General features: G+C 50.3%; 1 protein-coding gene across 1 annotated transcript in view; it reads left to right on the top strand.

The window, feature by feature from the left end:
* Positions 1–17,867, top strand: part of Znf618 (zinc finger protein 618) — a 181,759-nt gene that overhangs the window by 95,971 nt on the left and 67,921 nt on the right. Inside the window, exon 2 of the mRNA XM_041632513.1 lies at positions 5,206–5,249. Coding sequence (XP_041488447.1) covers positions 5,206–5,249 — 44 coding nt within the window. The remainder of the gene's footprint in view (positions 1–5,205; positions 5,250–17,867) is intronic.

The following is a 17,867-nucleotide window of genomic DNA, read 5'->3' as shown; positions in this document are numbered from 1 at the left end:
ATCCTTTCTAGTCCTGGGATTAAGGGTGTGCACCATTGCTGCTCCTCCCGTTTTACAATCCTTTCTAGTCCTGGGATTAAGGGTGTGCACCATTGCTGTCTCCACCCGTCTTATAATCCTTTCTAGTCCTGGGTTTAAGGGTGTGCACCATTGCTGCTCCTCCCGTCTTATGATCCTTTCTAGTCCTGGGATTAAGGGTGTGCACCATTACTGCCTGGTTCCTATGGCAAGCTACTGTGGCTACTGGGATTAAAGGTGTGTGTCGTTGCTGCCTGGTCTGTGAGGCTGGCCAGTGTGTCTGTTTTACTTTTCTGATCCTCAGGCAAGCTTTATTTATTAAAATACAAATGCAGTGCCACTCCATGGCTGTGGGGGGATGTAGTCTCTCCTGGGAGGAGTGGCACACAGTCTGGGGTACATCAGGCACTCCTGTGGAGTTGGTGAAGATTCTGATGGTAGTGTCTTAACATTGCTGGGGGAATAATGCATAGGGACAAATTAAATCTTGCTGGGGGAGGGGAGCCAGTCAGACATCCAGAGAGGTTTTCAAATTGCTATGGGGGACGGCAAAGTCAAGAACCTGATTATACCAGTACAAAACTGCACCGTGCCGGGGCCTGTCCTGGTGCCATCTTGGAAATGCCCACTCTCAGATGGTGGCCCCTCCATCTTCATGGAGGTGGAGATCACGTTTGTGGTACCACCTTAGCCTCTGGCTCCATTTTTCCATCACAGAAAGGCATTTCATTCTTGAGATCAGGCAGCAGGACCCAAGGAGCTGTTTTCCTCCATTGTGCAGGCATGACAAATCATTAATTTTTGATTGATTTGCTTAGAATTATGGGCGCCCCAGCATTCTTTCCGCCACTGAACAGCTGTATAACAAATGAATATATCACAGTGCACAAAAGATTAGAGATCTAAGAGAAGCAATTACATTGGCCACCCTCCCCTCCCCCACCCTCTCCCAGCCAGGGAAAGGAGGAAATTTTTACCAGAAATTCCTCAAGTGGCTTTACAAAAAAAAAAAAAAAAAAAAAAAAAAAAAAAAAAAAAGAAAGAAAGAAAGAAAAAAGAAAAGAAAAAAAGAAAACAAAACAAAACAAAAAACCTTTTCATAATTGAATTAAATCTTTATTTCTTTCTTTGTCTTTTAAAGCTGATTTCCAAACACACACCATTTCTTTATATGCTTGGTTGGGTTCTGTCCATCCAGGAAGAATCTTTAAGAATGAAATCTTAACTTGTGAATTAAAACCAAAATGGAAAAGGAAAAAAAAGGAAGAGAGGAGAGTGCTCATATTCTACCCCTCTTTTTTACATTTTTTTGTTGTTGTTGCTCCTATGCCTTTAAGATTTTGAAACTGTACCCATGCACTAAATATGACCTCCATAACTTTTAAATTAAGAATTTATGCTGGCTTGAAATTTATGAAATATTTCAGCATGAAAGAAAGCCTTTTTCCCTCAGGAAAATTGAGCAATAAATCACAGCGCTGTGGATTTACTGCCCTAGAGCCAGCCAGAGATAGGATTTTTTTTTTTTGCTTCATTCTGAAAAAAAAAATGTAATCATATAAGACAGCTTAGCTGCTGTCCTCCCACTCTCTAGAATTTTTAATTTCAGCTGTTTCTGCTTGGATTTATTTCCAATATTCCTGCTCGGCTTTTCAATTTCCTCAGTTATTAAATTTTAATTCAGTGCATTAGCATTTAAATTAAAAAAGGGTTTATTTTATCGAAATCGTTGGCCAGCCCCCATCCCCGTAGCACACGAATTGCCTGTTTCTGCCATTCGCACAAAATGTGAAATGCAGCTAATGTCTTACAACTTACATTTGCACAAATTTAGAAATAAAATTTCTGGGTTTGGAATAATATTTTCTTTCCAAGAAAACCCTTAATAAGAGAATGGAAAAGAACATCTCAACGTGCATTGGGGAGGAAAGAAGAGGGAGGAAGGAAACCAAAAATAGCCTTGCCCAGGTGCTAGAGAGAATCTGGGATATAAGAAATGGGTGGAGCTGGGAAAGAGAGTGGGGTATCAGAGCGTGGCTGGAGGGCTAACATCTTACTCCCAGCCAGCAGGAATGAAAAGGAGGTGCCCATGGACCCATACATACCTAAATGGTCATAGAGGTTGGGTTCACCCAACATGGAGTGGCAGAGATGGCAGGGACGGGAGGGATCTGATTTTAGCCCTCTGTGCCCACCCCCACTTTGTGGAGAGCTTCAGGGCTAGAGGAAGTTTGCCTGAGGTTCAAAATAAGACCCAGACAGAACCCGAGCGAGAAGCTACACCCTTTTGGAGCATGTAGGCTCTTAGTGAAGGATGACATGTGACCTTAGCAGTCATATTATCTGAGCTGTTGCAATTTGGGCCCTCCCTAGACTTCTTGCTAAACTGTAATTGATGTCATTTGGGCCATTGGAGACAACCTTGGGGTTATGGTGGTCTGGTAGAACCTATTGAGATGCCATCTTGAGCAAGGGATTCTGGGAAGTCCAGCCTGACTCTCCAGCTTTTTCAGACCATTCTTTCCCGATCCTTCTTGGCTTCTGTAACTACTTCTGAGGCTGCTAATGGCTATTATTGTGGAATCCACACGAACTACTTTAACATATGTGACCTTATTTACCTCACACCAGTCACAAAAGCTGTGCTTGCCCTGTACTGTTGCGATAGTGACATACTGCCTTGGAATCTCCCTACTGTATGCATTGCCCAGTCATTCTCCATCCTGACCCGGAATTCCCACATGGGAATGAACATTTCCGTCGAGATAATCCTTCCTCTAGCAGCTGGTACCTGGTGCTCCCACCCCACTCTCCGCAAAAGGACTTGTTTCAACAATAGTTTGAATAGTTGGGAACATTCTGCCTTTGTCAATCATTTTTACAAAACAAGTAGGCGTGACCTCCAGCTCTGTGAAGCCAAGAATCAGAGACACAGGTGAAGACTGTCAGGTGTGTCCCCAGCAGAGCATCCACCCTTCCTTCTGCTGCACACTCACTGGCTGCACCTAGCCAACCTGGCATACAATTGTGATGGAAAGGGCTGGAGAGATGGCTCAGCATTTAAGAGCTCTTGCTGCTCTGGGTGCCCAGCGCCCACACATGGCAGCTCACAGCTACCTATAACTCCAGCTCCACTTGGTCCTACACCTTCTAGCCTCCACAGCAACCTATGGAGTTGTGCTGCCTATAAACTCACAGACACACACACACATAAGCAGAAATAATACATCTTTTAAAAACTGTGACAGAGAAGACATTAAAAATATATAAAAAAAATGTTACAAATCTACACCCTGAGTTTAGTCTGAAAGGTGAGAGATTATTTGGAATTATACAAGTTTTTAAAACTCTCAGAGTCAGACGTCTCCTGCTTTGTAGGAGATTCCTGACACAAGAGCAGCCTTGCATCTGGTTTGAGAAATTTGGGATGCAGAGAAGTGGCCGTAGTTGATCCTGTTCCTTTGATTCCATGAAATGACCGGCCTTCCCACCGGTTTCTTCTGACATCACAGGTTGTCGTTCTTTCCAAACCACACATACGGTGGCACCTCTTCCCTCTGTGGCAATTGGGAGCTCCAGGGTCACCTTGCTCTTCCCAAACAAAGCCCTAGAACAAAGGATTCTAGGGCTGAGAAAGGTGGCTTTGGAGTGACCTTGGTCTGTACCCACAGCTGTGAGACTTTGTATAAAGAGAGTCTTCTGAGTGAGGACCCACAGTGAGCATTCCATGGCCTACACTGGCACTAAGCTGGGAAGTAGACAAGGGGAGCCCACAGGGACACTCACAGGGACCAAGCAGACGCTGGATCTGAGAGGAGGAAGGAATGGGGACTGTGGAGAAGCAGAAATGTCACCACTGCTCGCCCATTACGGTGTATAACTGAATGTCACAACCTGGTGTTGGGTTTGGTTTGTTTTCAAGAGAAACTGAAAACATGGCCTTTTGGGATGAAACTTACTTTTTTTTTTTTTTAACATGTCAGTGGTCAGTTCAACTCAAACCCAGCCTCATGGTTTCACCAGTTTTTAATTTCTTAAGTACACATCAAAAGGTGGCCGTTTTACTTTAGATCCTCAGCCCTTTGTCCACAGCTCTGATATTTAGATAGTTTGGAAACAGAAAGATCATGACCATTGGGCAGTAGAACTTGACCTGAGGGCCACAGGAGTGGCGGGAGGCGGGGGGGGGGGGGGGCTTATTTATCTTGTCATCACTCAGGAATCCATGCAGAGTGACTGTGTGCGTGTTTCATCAGGGAAATAGTGGGGTGCTAGGTTACCAGAGTGCCACTGACCCTGCTAGGGGTGTTAGAAAATGTGGGACCTGAAGTGGGGGCCTCTCTCAGTTTGGCTGGATTCTGGATAATGGGCACATACTCCTGAGCTTTGTACACGGTCTAGAATTACTGTGGCTGCTGGTATTTTGAGATAGCAAGAAGGGCATTGCCTGCATCCTGTGGGGGAGGAGGATCCTGGCACTGTTCACAATCCTGTAGCCTCCTTTGGTCTCAGTGCCAGAGTCCTCCTGAGCCCTGGCTAAGAGTCGTGACCCCAGGCCGTTGTCAATTGGTCCTCGTGAGACGACTGGAAACAGCTCCCAGGGCCATGGTCTTTCCATCTGCACCAGAATTTTCTGATTTGTGGAAATTTCATTTGGTCAGCTTTATCTCCCCATCCCCCTTACCCCCAAATAAAATGATTAAGAGCTGGCCCTCTCTTGCTTTCCTCTGCTCATAGGGTTGGGGGACAGAATATTCAACATAATGGGATTTCCCCCTCCAGTTGGCAGGGATAAATCTGCAGCCACTGTTTTATTGGAAATCCCAGCTGAAAATAAAAGCAGAGCAATTCAATCTCAGATTTAACTAGTTACTTACTTCTCATGGAGTCCCCAGGGTGTGCAGTTACTGGCTTTGTGTTGGCATTGGTGGCCTGTGTTAGCAGTGGGAGCCTGTGTTGGCAGTAGGTGCTCCTGGATTTAAAGGGCCAAGCAGATGGGAATGGGCGAGCGTCCTGACTCCCTCCTGCCCTAAGGACAGGTTCTCTTGCCTGGAGGGATGGAGCAGCCATTTGGGCCCGGACTATCCATCTGACGGCGAGTGTTCTGTGGGCATCAGGCAGGGTAGTAGTGGTAGTCAGACTGTCTTCTGCCTTGGCTGATGAAGGTGTTCTGGGTTTCTTTTGCAGGCTGACGGAGCCAGTGCAGCTGGAAGGAAAAGCACTGTTAGCAGGTACATCCCTCACCACACCCTTTCCTGCCCTTGGTCTTGGCCACTGGGAAGATCAGAAGCTTCCACACATCCTCAAGGATATGAGCTGGTGGGCAGTGCTGTACCCTCTGTGGGCATCTGTGACAGCGACTCATTGGAGAACTTAGTGAGGGACTGCTAAAGTTGGGATGAGCACAAGTAGGGATCTCACTCAGCAGATAAGTGGCAGTTTTAGGGTACTAGTCCAACTTAGTGTGACATTCCTGGACCCACGCACTTGGGCCCGGACTTTTGTTCTGAACCCATCACTCCAAAGCAAGGCAATGGACACTTTCTGGACAAGAGGTCCATCCTCACCCTTGAAGTTGGTAGGAGATGGGAGGAGATGGCCAGAGAAGAGCTGGGTCGCATTGCTGGAGAAGGGAGAAAGATGTAAGGACACATCCATAGGCTTGATGTAGCTGACGCTTGGTGTGTTTAGAGAAGAGCTGGGTCGCATTGCTGGAGAAGGGAGAAAGATGTAAGGACACATCCACAGGCTTGATGTAGCTGACGCTTGATGCGTTTAGCGCTAGTGCTGCCGAGCCTGGTGGACAGCTCAGGTGACCATGTGACCAAAGGACAGAGAAGAGGGTTGGCTTCCTGACACATATAGTCAAGGGCCTCATGGAAAAATTTGCCTTTGGGCCCCAAACACCAGTTCTTTACAATGTTGATGGACTTGTTTTTGTGGGAAGACTAAAGAGGAGGGGAAGGGATGATAATGTCACGTTTCTTAAACCTTTTATTGAGATTCACGTACTTGGTGAATGTTCCTTGGAACACCCTTTGGGAATCTTTGGGAAGTGCATCCTTTGGGTTGAAGGGCGATGTGTTCAGCCTTGTTTCAGCAGCCTTGTGTATGGTGAACAGAGAGGGTTTGTCGTGACACCAAGCGGGAGGTCCTTAACACACGTAACCTCGTACGCTCAGGTACTTATTTACACAATGCGTTACACGGTACGAGAGATGGATAAGTGGGGGGATACAGGAGCAGAGCATGTGGGCTGGACTGGAAGAGAGACTGTTCCTATGACAAACTATCCTGACAGAAACAGCTTGGAGGAGAATGGGTTTGTTTTCTCTCACAAGCCAGGATGCAGTGGATAGCGATGAAGCCAGTGTAGCAGTCTCCTGAAACGGCAGATCCACGGGGCTAGTCAGGAAGGAGCAGGTGTGTGGTCCAGCGTGACAGTTCCTCGCTGAGACTCTCATCTCAGGTGATCTTGGGTGTGTCAGTTGACAGCTGAACTCAGGCTGGTTGGTCAGGCCAGGCCCGTGAGCGCTGTGGCAGCATCTCTGGTGAAGCTTGTGGCCAGCAGTGCTCTGGATGCAACTTCTCCTGCAACCTGGTGGTGGACTCTGTGTATCTGCGTCAGCAGCCCCCAAAACAGTGGCTCCCTTAAGCTCAGAGCTGGACGGGCCTGCGATTCGTCTAGAATCTCATTGTACATGAATGGACGCTGAGGCCATGGCCAGGAGCTCTCCTGCTTGGGGTCATCAGAAGAATGAGTGGCTGGGCCAGACCTGGAACTTGTCAGAAATGTTGACCTCCCCTCTTCTACACTCAAGTGGGGGTGTAGCCAGCTGGTCCCCACTTCTTCCATGTCTGCCTTGCACCTGCTGAGGTAGGCCTTGTGCTGTGTGCTCAGATGGATCATTGATCCAGCCGGCTTGTGTGGCTTGTGTGTGCCAGACAATGTTCAAAGTGTTGTGTCCAAAGCCGTGCAGGGACATGAAGCTGCATCCACAGTCACTCAGATGGGAATGTGGTTCTTGCGTTTATCATCTGATGCAGGGAATTCTCCTGCTGCGGAAAACGGATCTGGGTCATTGTAGCCAGAGCACATAGATGGGTTTTCCCATAGCGCTGGTAGTAGTGATTGTGCACTGACTCCAACCTCATGACCACAGTCAATGAAGAAGAGTGTAGAGGTGGATTATTGGTTCCTACTCAAGGAAGGGTAGAAGAAGGGTTGTGTGTGTTATCTTTTCCTCACCAGCCTGGGCTCTCCATCACATACTTTTAGGGAGTGAATGCCTTGTGAGGTACATATTTGTATTTTTCTGCGTTTTTGCTGAAGTATAGGAATTAATGTGCCCAAGGATGCTCAGCTGGAAAGGTGCAGGAGGGCCACGCTGCCTGCCAGGTCTGACTTCTCTGGTATCTTTGCCCACTCTGCTCTCCTGCCACTCCAGATCTCAGTTAGGAGTTCAGTGGCCAGCTAGGGGTTCTGGAGGAGAGGGTTTGCAGTCTAGTGGGTAGCTGGGCCTGGTGGTATAGGCTTGTGACCCTGACTGCTTGGAAGGTTGACAGGAGGATTATAAGTTCAAAGCCTACCTGTGTTACAGAACGTGTTCAAGACTAGCCTGAGTAACTTAGGGAGGACCCCATTCAAAATTTAAAAAAAAAATGTAAAGAAGAGGCATTAGAAAAAGAAAAGGCTCCTGGGTATGTGTGTGGTTCTGTGAGTGAGACCAGCAGTAGCCAGGGCTCCTGGGTGTGTGTGTGGTTCTGTGAGTGAGACCAGCAGTAGCGAGGGCTCCTGGGTGTGTGTGGTTCTGTGAGTGAGACCAGCAGTAGCCAGGGCTCCTGGGTGTGTGTGTGGTTCTGTGAGTGAGACCAGCGGTGCCCAGAGCTCCTGGGTGTGTGTGTGGTTCTGTGAGTGAGACCAGCAGTAGCCAGTTCTCCTGGGTGAGTGTGTGGTTCTGTGAGTGAGACCAGTGGTGCCCAGAGCCGTGCTTCTCAACCTTCCTCCTGCTGCTGCCGCTCATGCGGTTCCTTGTGTTGTGCTGACCCCAACCATAAATTTGTTTTCATTGCTACTTCATAACTGTAATTTTGCTACTGTTATGAATCATAGTGGAAATATCTGTGTTTTCTGGGGGTCTTCAGTGACCCATGTGAAAGGGTTGTTAGACTCCAAAGGGGTCATGACCCACAGTTTGAGAACTGTTGTTCTAAGTAACCACACAGTGTGGCTGGTGAGTGAGTAGCTTAGTGTCCCCAGGAGTGACTGACATATTAAAGCACCAAGAGAACCTAAGCTAATGCCTCTAGAGAGTGTGGTCCTGGGCAGGTAGGGTACAGTGGACGCTGGAACATTAGAGCTTACTGAGCCAGTTTCAGATGGAAAGATGAAGGTTTCAGACCCCTCCCCCCCAGTAAAGACTGAGACTAGAGAGCCATGGGCTTCAGAAATGACCTTGAAGAGTGGACAGCGCCCTCTGTAGGCACATGCTCCCAGTCAGCCATGGCGCCCTGTTATCCCTGTGCCCTCTTTTGGGCCTAGAACAAAAGAATAACAAAAAATAATAACATAAGATTACATTTTGTTATTTCTCCCGGGGGCCTCTGGCTAACCCCCAAAACCAACAGCATGGCCGGCTAAGGAGTTAGAGTTAAATTGAGGGGGACACAGAGAGGCAGTGTTTCCGGTGTTAAGGAGCACACGAATGTGGTTTGCTGTACTTCCTGGTAACCCAGGCTGGGCTGCTTTTACAAGCCCAGGGGAGGGGTCTGGTGCTTGGGTGGATGCTGAGCTGATGCTCAGGTTGCTCCCCACATCCCTCCACAACAGCCAAATGCTGCTGTTCCAAGGGGCAGAGGGCCGTAAGTGGGAAGTCTAGAGGAAACACAGGCTTCATGGTTAAGCAGATATAGACACTTCTAGATGTCTTGGAAGACTGTGCCCATTTGGCCTGGGGAAAGGTCCTAAAGAGCTAGTGAGCCCCCCCTCCCAGCCAGATTTAAGAGAAGGTCAGCAGGTTTGCACAGGATCCTGAAGATGGGAAAGCCAGGTCTCATTCATTCTTTCCATAAGATACTCCTAATTGCCTAGGTTCTGATGATACTGCAGTGGGCTCAACAGACTCCAGGCCCTGCCCTCGAGGAGTTGGGGTTCTACTGGAGCAAATACGTAAAGTACCTGTTTGTGGGATCTAATGAGTGTCTTGGCAGAGAGGAGAGGGTGGCAGGGGGATTGTGAGAGTCTATTCTTCAACTTGGATACTCAGTCACTAAAGTCCTGGGGAGGTGAAGGGGGCTAAACCTAGCGGTTCTTTGAGGGAAGCACGTACCAGTCAGAACTTCAGATGCCAGGCCCTGGGGCTGGGAGCCCTGGAGCTGAGGGCCCTGGGGCTGGGGGCCCTGGAGCTGAGGGCCCTGGGGCTGGGGGCCCTGGCTGGGGCATGTCCTTTGCATTGGAGCAAAATCAAAGAGACTTCCTAGTCCCCAGAGGCCATTGCCAAGACTTTGGCACTTGCTGTTCTCCACATCGAGAGCCACTAGGGATTTCAGCAGAGATGAAGCTATGTTTGATTTGAAAAGGGTCATTGTGCCTTTAAGAGGACAGGAGTTGGGGGCAAGATGTTAGAAGAGATACTGCCGGGGGTTCAGACCCACAGGACTGTAGAAGGTAAGCACATGAGGGACTGCTGCATTTTGAGCTCCAAGGACACTGACTGGGAGAGGCCTACATCTGAAAATGCACAGCCTTCTCCTGTTTGGTTCTCGGTAGCCCCGGACTGGGCATTCATATCCACATGGCGCCCCTCTCCCCGACCTTGTACCCCCTGCTTAGTTGGTTAATTGTACATCTTCTCTGCCTTCCCTCTAGCCAAGCTGAGGGCCAAGCAGCTCACACAGAGTCTGTTTGGGTTCATCTCCTGGTGTTGCCACTGCCTCCTTGTTAGCTGGTCTCCTGCATTTTGGTTTCCTCATCCGGACAGTGGAGGTTGGATCAGTTCCACGCCTCAGTGTGGTGCTAATGTGCATGCACTCAGCACAATGCTGAGACATAGCAGCTCATCTGTGGACACCTGCTTCGCTTGCCACCGTGCTGGCCGGGTATAGGGGAGGGTAAGGATGGAGGTTGGTTGTTGAGGGACCCTTGGGATCTGGCCACCATACCTTGACATCACACATGCCCTCTTTGTTCCTCCAAACACCTTCTAAGGCAGTGCTTAGCATCCTTTAGATGAAGCTGAAGATGCCCAAGGTCACCGCTTAGTTTAATGACTTTGGGCTTAGCTGAGTCTTACCCTTAAAGTCAAGGCCTTTCACCATTAGACTATGTAGTACTGGCCTCATGTGTGAGCCTGCATAACCATTCTTTAGGGAGTAAATCTTGTGTAGCATCCTGGTTTTCAGCAGTAGAATAAAGGCTGGCCCATACAAACCCCTTTCATTAGCGCCAGCTTTCCATAGTCACCTAGAGCCAGTGGATGGTACGGTGTAGAAGGAAGAGACTCTTTGAGAATTGGCTCACTTCAGTCAGGAAGCTTCTTCCTCTGGCTCGAGGCTTATGCTCTGAGTGACAGAGCTTGGATGTGATATCCCGAAATGGCCCTTCTCCCTCTGCCGGACTCTAGGCTAAGTGTGGGTCCTAGACCCTCTCACACTGAAGGTTGTCTGTGCCCTTGCTCCATGGGACCTGTTGCTTTTCTGGTAGGCATGGTTCACTTTTTGCTTAACTAGTTCCTGTTAAAGCTAGATTGTAAGTAGAACAGATTCTGGAAAGTTCATATGCAACTCTCGCTGCCCGGCGGAGACAGCCAAAGAAGTGAACAGCCTCACTCGCAAGTGCTGGGGTCCACAGTTCATCCTCACCAAAGGGCGTTTGAGTTTAGGGTGGCCTTGCAAAGACCTGAGCTAGGTCTCCTGGGACTTTTGCATGACTCTCTACTCTGAGTCCTGCTGTGTGTACCCCATGAGCAGTAGGGCTTCTTCCTGACAGCCTGACTCTGCTGACGGGGGAGGAAACACCTCACTCAGCTGAAACTTGCTCACACACTATTCAAAGCATGTTGGTAAAGAAGGTCCTCCCACTCCATAGCTGCCTTCTGGTTCCTCCAGTCTGTTTCTCATAATATCCGCCTCATCTTTGCTGCTGCCTAGAGAGCAACCATGCCCACAACTCCTTTTGTTTTCATTGGGGCTGAAAATTCCCGTTCCCTTCATGTAGAAAGCGTCCGACTGGGCTGATGGGCTGAAAGTGGCCATCCTTTTCATGGTCTGAGCAAACGCCACCTTTTGTCTCCTTGTAGAGACTAGAGAAAGTAACTACTTGTTGGGTCCCTGATATGGACAAATGTCTGTGTGGGATAAGGGAGGTCCAGGACTCCCACCCACCCCAAGGATGCTGAGCCCTGTGATGCTCAAATCCCATCTGAAAATGTGTGATATTTGCCTGTAATCTTTGCACATCCTTCCATATGCTTTGAATTGCCTCTGGGTTATTCATAACTAGTACAGTATAAATGCCCTGTGATGGGCTGCTGGACTGCACAGCCTAGGGAGTTATAAGAAAGATACACCTCTGTCCATGCTACACACACACACACACACACACACACACACACACACACACACACGGCAGAGTCTGTTGTTGGTCCGAGGGCTACTTACTTGAGCTGGGTGCCCCCTGGAGAGCGCTGGGTACAACAGACGCTATGTATCACCCACTAGTTTTAAGGTCTGACTGGGGATCAAGGGTTGCTCACCAGAGAGAAGGACTACAGAACGTCTGCTAGCATGGGACCAGAGGAGGAAGAGCAATCATCCTATGAGGAACTTCTCCTTCTGTCAATCTTAGGGGCCAGGGAGGGAGGAAAGGGGGAGCTGTTAACCTATAGGCTAGTCAGGAAATAAGATCTGGTTCTGAGACCTGTGTGAAGACTGCCCATGTCTGTATGTGCCCTGAACAGGGCTGTGTGGGACCTTGGACACAGACCCCTCCATGACTTTTACTCCCAGCTACCTGTGTGGAGGTTGTGTGGGCGCTGGTGGCTGGAGCTGCGGTGTCAGTATGTTGAGAGTATGGAACAGGGCACACGTAGGACAGTTCAGAATTACGGTACTGCCAGGCCCACTGGCAAAGGAAATCCATGTGTCTGTTTAAAATGCTACCAACGCTAATCCCTTGTGATGGTCAGTTCTGGGCCAACCTCCCATGTGCCCCAGTGCCCATGATGTGAGCTTCCAGGTTTAAGCAGAACACCTTACCAGATGAATCTCGGCATGTGGGATTTGATGGGGTTGCCTGAGACTCTTTTTTCCTGCTTTAGTTTTCAATTAACCAGGGAATTTTCTCTTAATATTTAAATCTTAACATTGTCTCTCTGAACAGCAATATTAGTCAGTGTTGTGGCTGACTGACACTGTGCATTGAAGAAAATTAAGTGCCTAAGAATTATCTCAAAGTAATGATGTATTTATGCATTGTGGGTTATTTTGAGTTTCTAGAATGTTAAGAGTTGTTTAATAGGTTAATAGTTTCAATCTATTAATTTAATCTTTTCTTCTTGACTATTTATTAAAATATATCAGTGATACACGACAGGAATGGAAGCACAGACAATTTGGAGGGTTGTTGAGGGACAGATATGGAGCAAGGATTGGAGACTTGGGCAGAATAGTAAGCACAGGTTCCAGGCCAGTCCCCTGTCTCTCCAGCCTGAGCTCTCACTCCAGAGTCCTTGGCTCCCTTCCAGTCAGAAGTCTGTCATTTGGCTGTATGTCCAAAGGACATACATTGTAGCAAGCAGCTACCTGAGCAGTGTTAGGAAGAATTAGAGGTTGACAGTGGGCACCAAGCCCTGGTAATTTTCTCTATGGAGGAGAGGACCCGCTCACTCTTCACTGTCTTGGTCCTGGATTGGTACTTCCGATTTCTTGGAGTCCCTGATGCTAGTTCCACATCTGTTAATTCAGTCAACAGCTGTTTTACTATTCTCTTTTCTTTTGAGAAGTGAAAACTGAACCTGTCCAAATAGTTAAAAGCCTCAGCTTTGGAGTCAGACAGATGCTGGCAGAATCTTCTTTCTGTCATTAGGGAGCTCAGAGACCCTGCAAAAGTCCCATTGGTATTACTGTCCTGGCCTTCTCACCGGAACTGCCTGCTTGGTTAGGGGCCATGCAGGAATGGTGGGAGCAACTGTGCAGCATAAAGTGCCCTGCCTGGATACTGCATCCTGAAGCACTGCCTCCTGCCACTCCCAGCTGTGTGCCGTTCTCACCAGAGCATCACCAGCTGTCCTCTGCCGTGTGCCCTGACGTGCCGATGTCTGGTCTTTTCCTGCGTGTGTCATTCTCTCAGCAGACCTTGGCTGCTCCCCACCAGGGCCCAGGCACAGAAGTGAGTAGAGCTGTGGCCTCTGGATATCTTTCAGAGTTGCATGGAAACCGTAGGTGCAGGTGAGGGCCTGGAGCAGGATGCATTAGAATGGAGTAAGCATGCAGACTCCAGGGCCTAATCCTCACTCAGGAGTGTTTACCATGGTGTCTTAGGGTTTCTAGTGCTGTGAAGAGACACTACGACCATGACCACTCTATAAGGAAAACATTTAATTGAGGGGATTTGCTTGCGGTTTCAGAGGTTTAATCCATTATCATCATGGTGGAGGGCATGGCTGCTGGGAGTGCGGGCAAACACGGTGCTGGGAAAGTAGCTGTGAGTTCCACATCCTACAGGCAACAGGAAGTTGGCTGTGACATTGGGTGGCGTCCTGAGCTTAGGAAACCTCGAAGCACACCCCTACAATGACACACTTCCTCCAACAAGGCCATAGCTACTCCAGCAAACCACCGCGCATAGTAACCCCACAGTCGGAAGGGTGTGCGTCTATTACAGGTATGCACAGTCACATTTTAGACCATAGGAGAACGATGCTTCATCTGGAAAAGCAAAGGTAAGCTGACGTTAAAGGAACAAGGGTCATTCATTCACAAAACTGGCCTCTTGGACCATCCCCTGCCATAACACAAAGAGGGCAGCATGCCAGAGACACCCCTCCATGTTCTAAACGTTCCAGAAGCAAAGCTCATCAGTAGTAATAGGGATGGGTTGTCCATGGAAAGGGCTTGGCCTTGTCAGAGGCCGTGGGCGCTGCCATTGGCCACCCAAGTGAGCAGGCTCAAGCTGGTGTCTTCAGTGTGCCGCTCTGAGGACAGTGGACCAGTGAGACCAAGTCCTGTCTTCTTGTAGCTCGTATTCTAGCTGGAGAAACAAAGAGATCATGGAAAATGTTGGCTGGGAAAATACTCATGAGAAAAAAAAAATGAGTTTTGAGCCCAGAAGTGATAAAAACCTGGACTGTATGTGGCAGCATCATTCTGTGTGGCTGTCAAACAGAGATCGCAGGGCAGAGGAGAGGAGAGAACCTGGCATGTGGATGTTAGTGCCGGTGGGAGTGTGGCTCCAAGTGGAGGTGTGGCTGGGGTTGTAGGGGGAGTTTTGGGGCACACTTTGCAGATGGGATTTGCTGGTGAGCATGTTGGTTGGGAGGAGACTGGAGTCGAGGCGTGAGGCGCTGGAGGGAGGCATCTCAGCCATTAGTCAGGATGAGGAGGAGGAGGAATGCAGTCACAGAAGGAGGAGGAGGAGTGCAGTCACAGGATGAGGAGGAGGAGGACTGCAGTCACAGGAGGAGGAGGAGGACTGCAGTCACAGGATGAGGAGGAGGAGGACTGCAGTCACAGGAGGAGGAGGACTGCAGTCACAGGATAAGGAGGAGGAGGACTGCAGTCACAGGATGAGGAGGAGGAGGACTGCAGTCACAGGATGAGGAGGAGGAGGAGGACTGCAGTCACAGGAGGAGGAGGAGGCGGACTGCAGTCACAGGAGGAGGAGGACTGCAGTCACAGGATGAGGAGGAGGCGGACTGCAGTCACAGGAGGAGGAGGACTGCAGTCACAGGATGAGGAGGAGGAGGACTGTAGTCACAGGAGGAGGAGGAGGAGGACTGCAGTCACAGGATGAGGAGGAGGACTGCAGTCACAGGAGGAGGAGGAGGAGGACTGCAGTCACAGGATGAGGAGGAGGAGGACTTCAGTCACAGGATGAGGAGGAGAAGGACTGCAGTCACAGGAGGAGGAGGAGGAGGAGGAGGACTGCAGTCACAGGAGGAGGAGGACTGCAGTCACAGGAGGAGGAGGACTGCAGTCACAGGAGGAGGAGGACTGCAGTCACAGGAGGAGGAGGACTGCAGTCACAGGAGGAGGAGGAGGAGGACTGCAGTCACAGGAGGAGGAGGAGGAGGACTGCAGTCACAGGATGAGGAGGAGGAGGACTGCAGTCACAGGATGAGGAGGAGGACTGCAGTCACAGGAGGAGGAGGAGGAGGACTGCAGTCACAGGATGAGGAGGAGGCAGACTGCAGTCACAGGAGGAGGAGGACTGCAGTCACAGGAGGAGGAGGAGGACTGTAGTCACAGGAGGAGGAGGAGGAGGAGGACTGCAGTCACAGGATGAGGAGGAGGAGGACTGCAGTCACAGGAGGAGGAGGAGGAGGACTGCAGTCACAGGATGAGGAGGAGGAGGACTGCAGTCACAGGATGAGGAGGAGAAGGACTGCAGTCACAGGATGAGGAGGAGGAGGACTGCAGTCACAGGAGGAGGAGGAGGACTTCAGTCACAGGAGGAGGAGGAGGACTGCAGTCACAGGATGAGGAGGAGGAGGACTGCAGTCACAGGCTGAGGAGGACTGCAGTCACAGGATGAGGAGGAGGAGGACTTCAGTCACAGGATGAGGAGGAGGAGGACTGCAGTCACAGGAGGAGGAGGACTGCAGTCACAGGATGAGGAGGAGGAGGACTGCAGTCACAGGATGAGGAGGAGGAGGACTGCAGTCACAGGATGAGGAGGAGGAGGACTGCAGTCACAGGAGGAGGAGGAGGCGGACTGCAGTCACAGGAGGAGGAGGACTGCAGTCACAGGATGAGGAGGAGGTGGACTGCAGTCACAGGAGGAGGAGGACTGCAGTCACAGGATGAGGAGGAGGAGGACTGTAGTCACAGGAGGAGGAGGAGGAGGACTGCAGTCACAGGATGAGGAGGAGGACTGCAGTCACAGGAGGAGGAGGAGGAGGACTGCAGTCACAGGATGAGGAGGAGGAGGACTTCAGTCACAGGATGAGGAGGAGAAGGACTGCAGTCACAGGAGGAGGAGGAGGAGGAGGACTGCAGTCACAGGAGGAGGAGGATTGCAGTCACAGGAGGAGGAGGACTGCAGTCACAGGAGGAGGAGGACTGCAGTCACAGGAGGAGGAGGACTGCAGTCACAGGAGGAGGAGGAGGAGGACTGCAGTCACAGGATGAGGAGGAGGAGGACTGCAGTCACAGGATGAGGAGGAGGACTGCAGTCACAGGAGGAGGAGGAGGAGGACTTCAGTCACAGGAGGAGGAGGACTGCAGTCACAGGATGAGGAGGAGGCAGACTGCAGTCACAGGAGGAGGAGGACTGCAGTCACAGGAGGAGGAGGAGGACTGCAGTCACAGGAGGAGGAGGAGGAGGACTGCAGTCACAGGATGAGGAGGAGGAGGACTGCAGTCACAGGATGAGGAGGAGGAGGACTTCAGTCACAGGATGAGGAGGAGAAGGACTGCAGTCACAGGATGAGGAGGAGGAGGACTGCAGTCACAGGAGGAGGAGGAGGACTTCAGTCACAGGAGGAGGACTGCAGTCACAGGATGAGGAGGAGGAGGACTGCAGTCACAGGCTGAGGAGGACTGCAGTCACAGGATGAGGAGGAGGAGGACTGCAGTCACAGGCTGAGGAGGACTGCAGTCACAGGAGGAGGAGGAGGACTGCAGTCACAGGATGAGGAGGAGGAGGACTGCAGTCACAGGAGGAGGACTGCAGTCACAGGACGAGGAGGAGGAGGACTGCAGTCACAGGAGGAGGAGGAGGACTGCAGTCACAGGAGGAGGACTGCAGTCACATGATGAGGAGGACTGCAGTCACAGGATGAGGGGGAGGAGGACTGCAGTCACAGGATGAGGAGGACTGAAGTCACAGGATTGTCACACATCGGTGTCATGGCAAGAGCATGGCGTGTGCGGCACCAGCGACTCTCAGCCTACAGTCTGTTACTTTTGAGACAGTTTTAGGTACATGGTAGTAGTTGAGTAGATATTTACTTAAGTCAGACTGTGGAGCAGTCCCAAGCTGGAGGAATCAGCCTGAGTCTTATGATCATATAGTTCATGTTTAAGTATGAAAGAGGGAGATAGATATGGTCACGTGTGTGAGTGGAGGCTGAGGTAGGTTCATGAGTTTAAGGCCAGCTTGGGCTACATAGTAAAATTTTGTCTGAAGTAAGCAAACAAAAGTCTGAGTATACATGAGCTCACTAACAGGGTCCATGTAGATAGGTGCAGAGGGACTGCACCGCTGCTCCTTCGGGGTGTGCTAGCTTACAAAGGTGTGGGTGGTGCGGGTTCACAAAATACACAAGAGTAGCCAGAAACTGGGAGGGCCGCAGGGGAGTTCAGTGCAACGGTGGGAAGTGCTGGGAGCAGGAGAATGCACCATCAGCGGCTGGAGAGAAAGCTCAGTGGGAAGAGAGTGGCACGGGGCAGTTGGTCACGGGGCCTCAGAAATGCAGCTCCGGGTAACAGTGGAGACAACAGCTCTGTAGACTGAGGAAGCATTGCCAAGATGGGGTCTTTGGTAACCCACCCCCAGGAAGCAATCTGGCTCAGGTCACCAGCAGGAGGGCAGTTTGTGGGGAACGGTGGACTTGATCCGAGGTCGGCCTCCGCAGGGTCATATGGCCCCTGAAGGCATGCAGTGTGTGTTTGAGTTCATTTCCCATGCC

The sequence above is a fragment of the Microtus oregoni genome, unplaced genomic scaffold (assembly GCF_018167655.1).
Source record: "Microtus oregoni isolate MIOR12 unplaced genomic scaffold, Mior012 000041F_ref0000270, whole genome shotgun sequence".
Classification (NCBI taxonomy): Eukaryota; Metazoa; Chordata; class Mammalia; order Rodentia; family Cricetidae; genus Microtus; species Microtus oregoni.
Note: the sequence above shows the minus strand (reverse complement) of the source record. Positions and strands in the feature narration are given on the sequence as shown.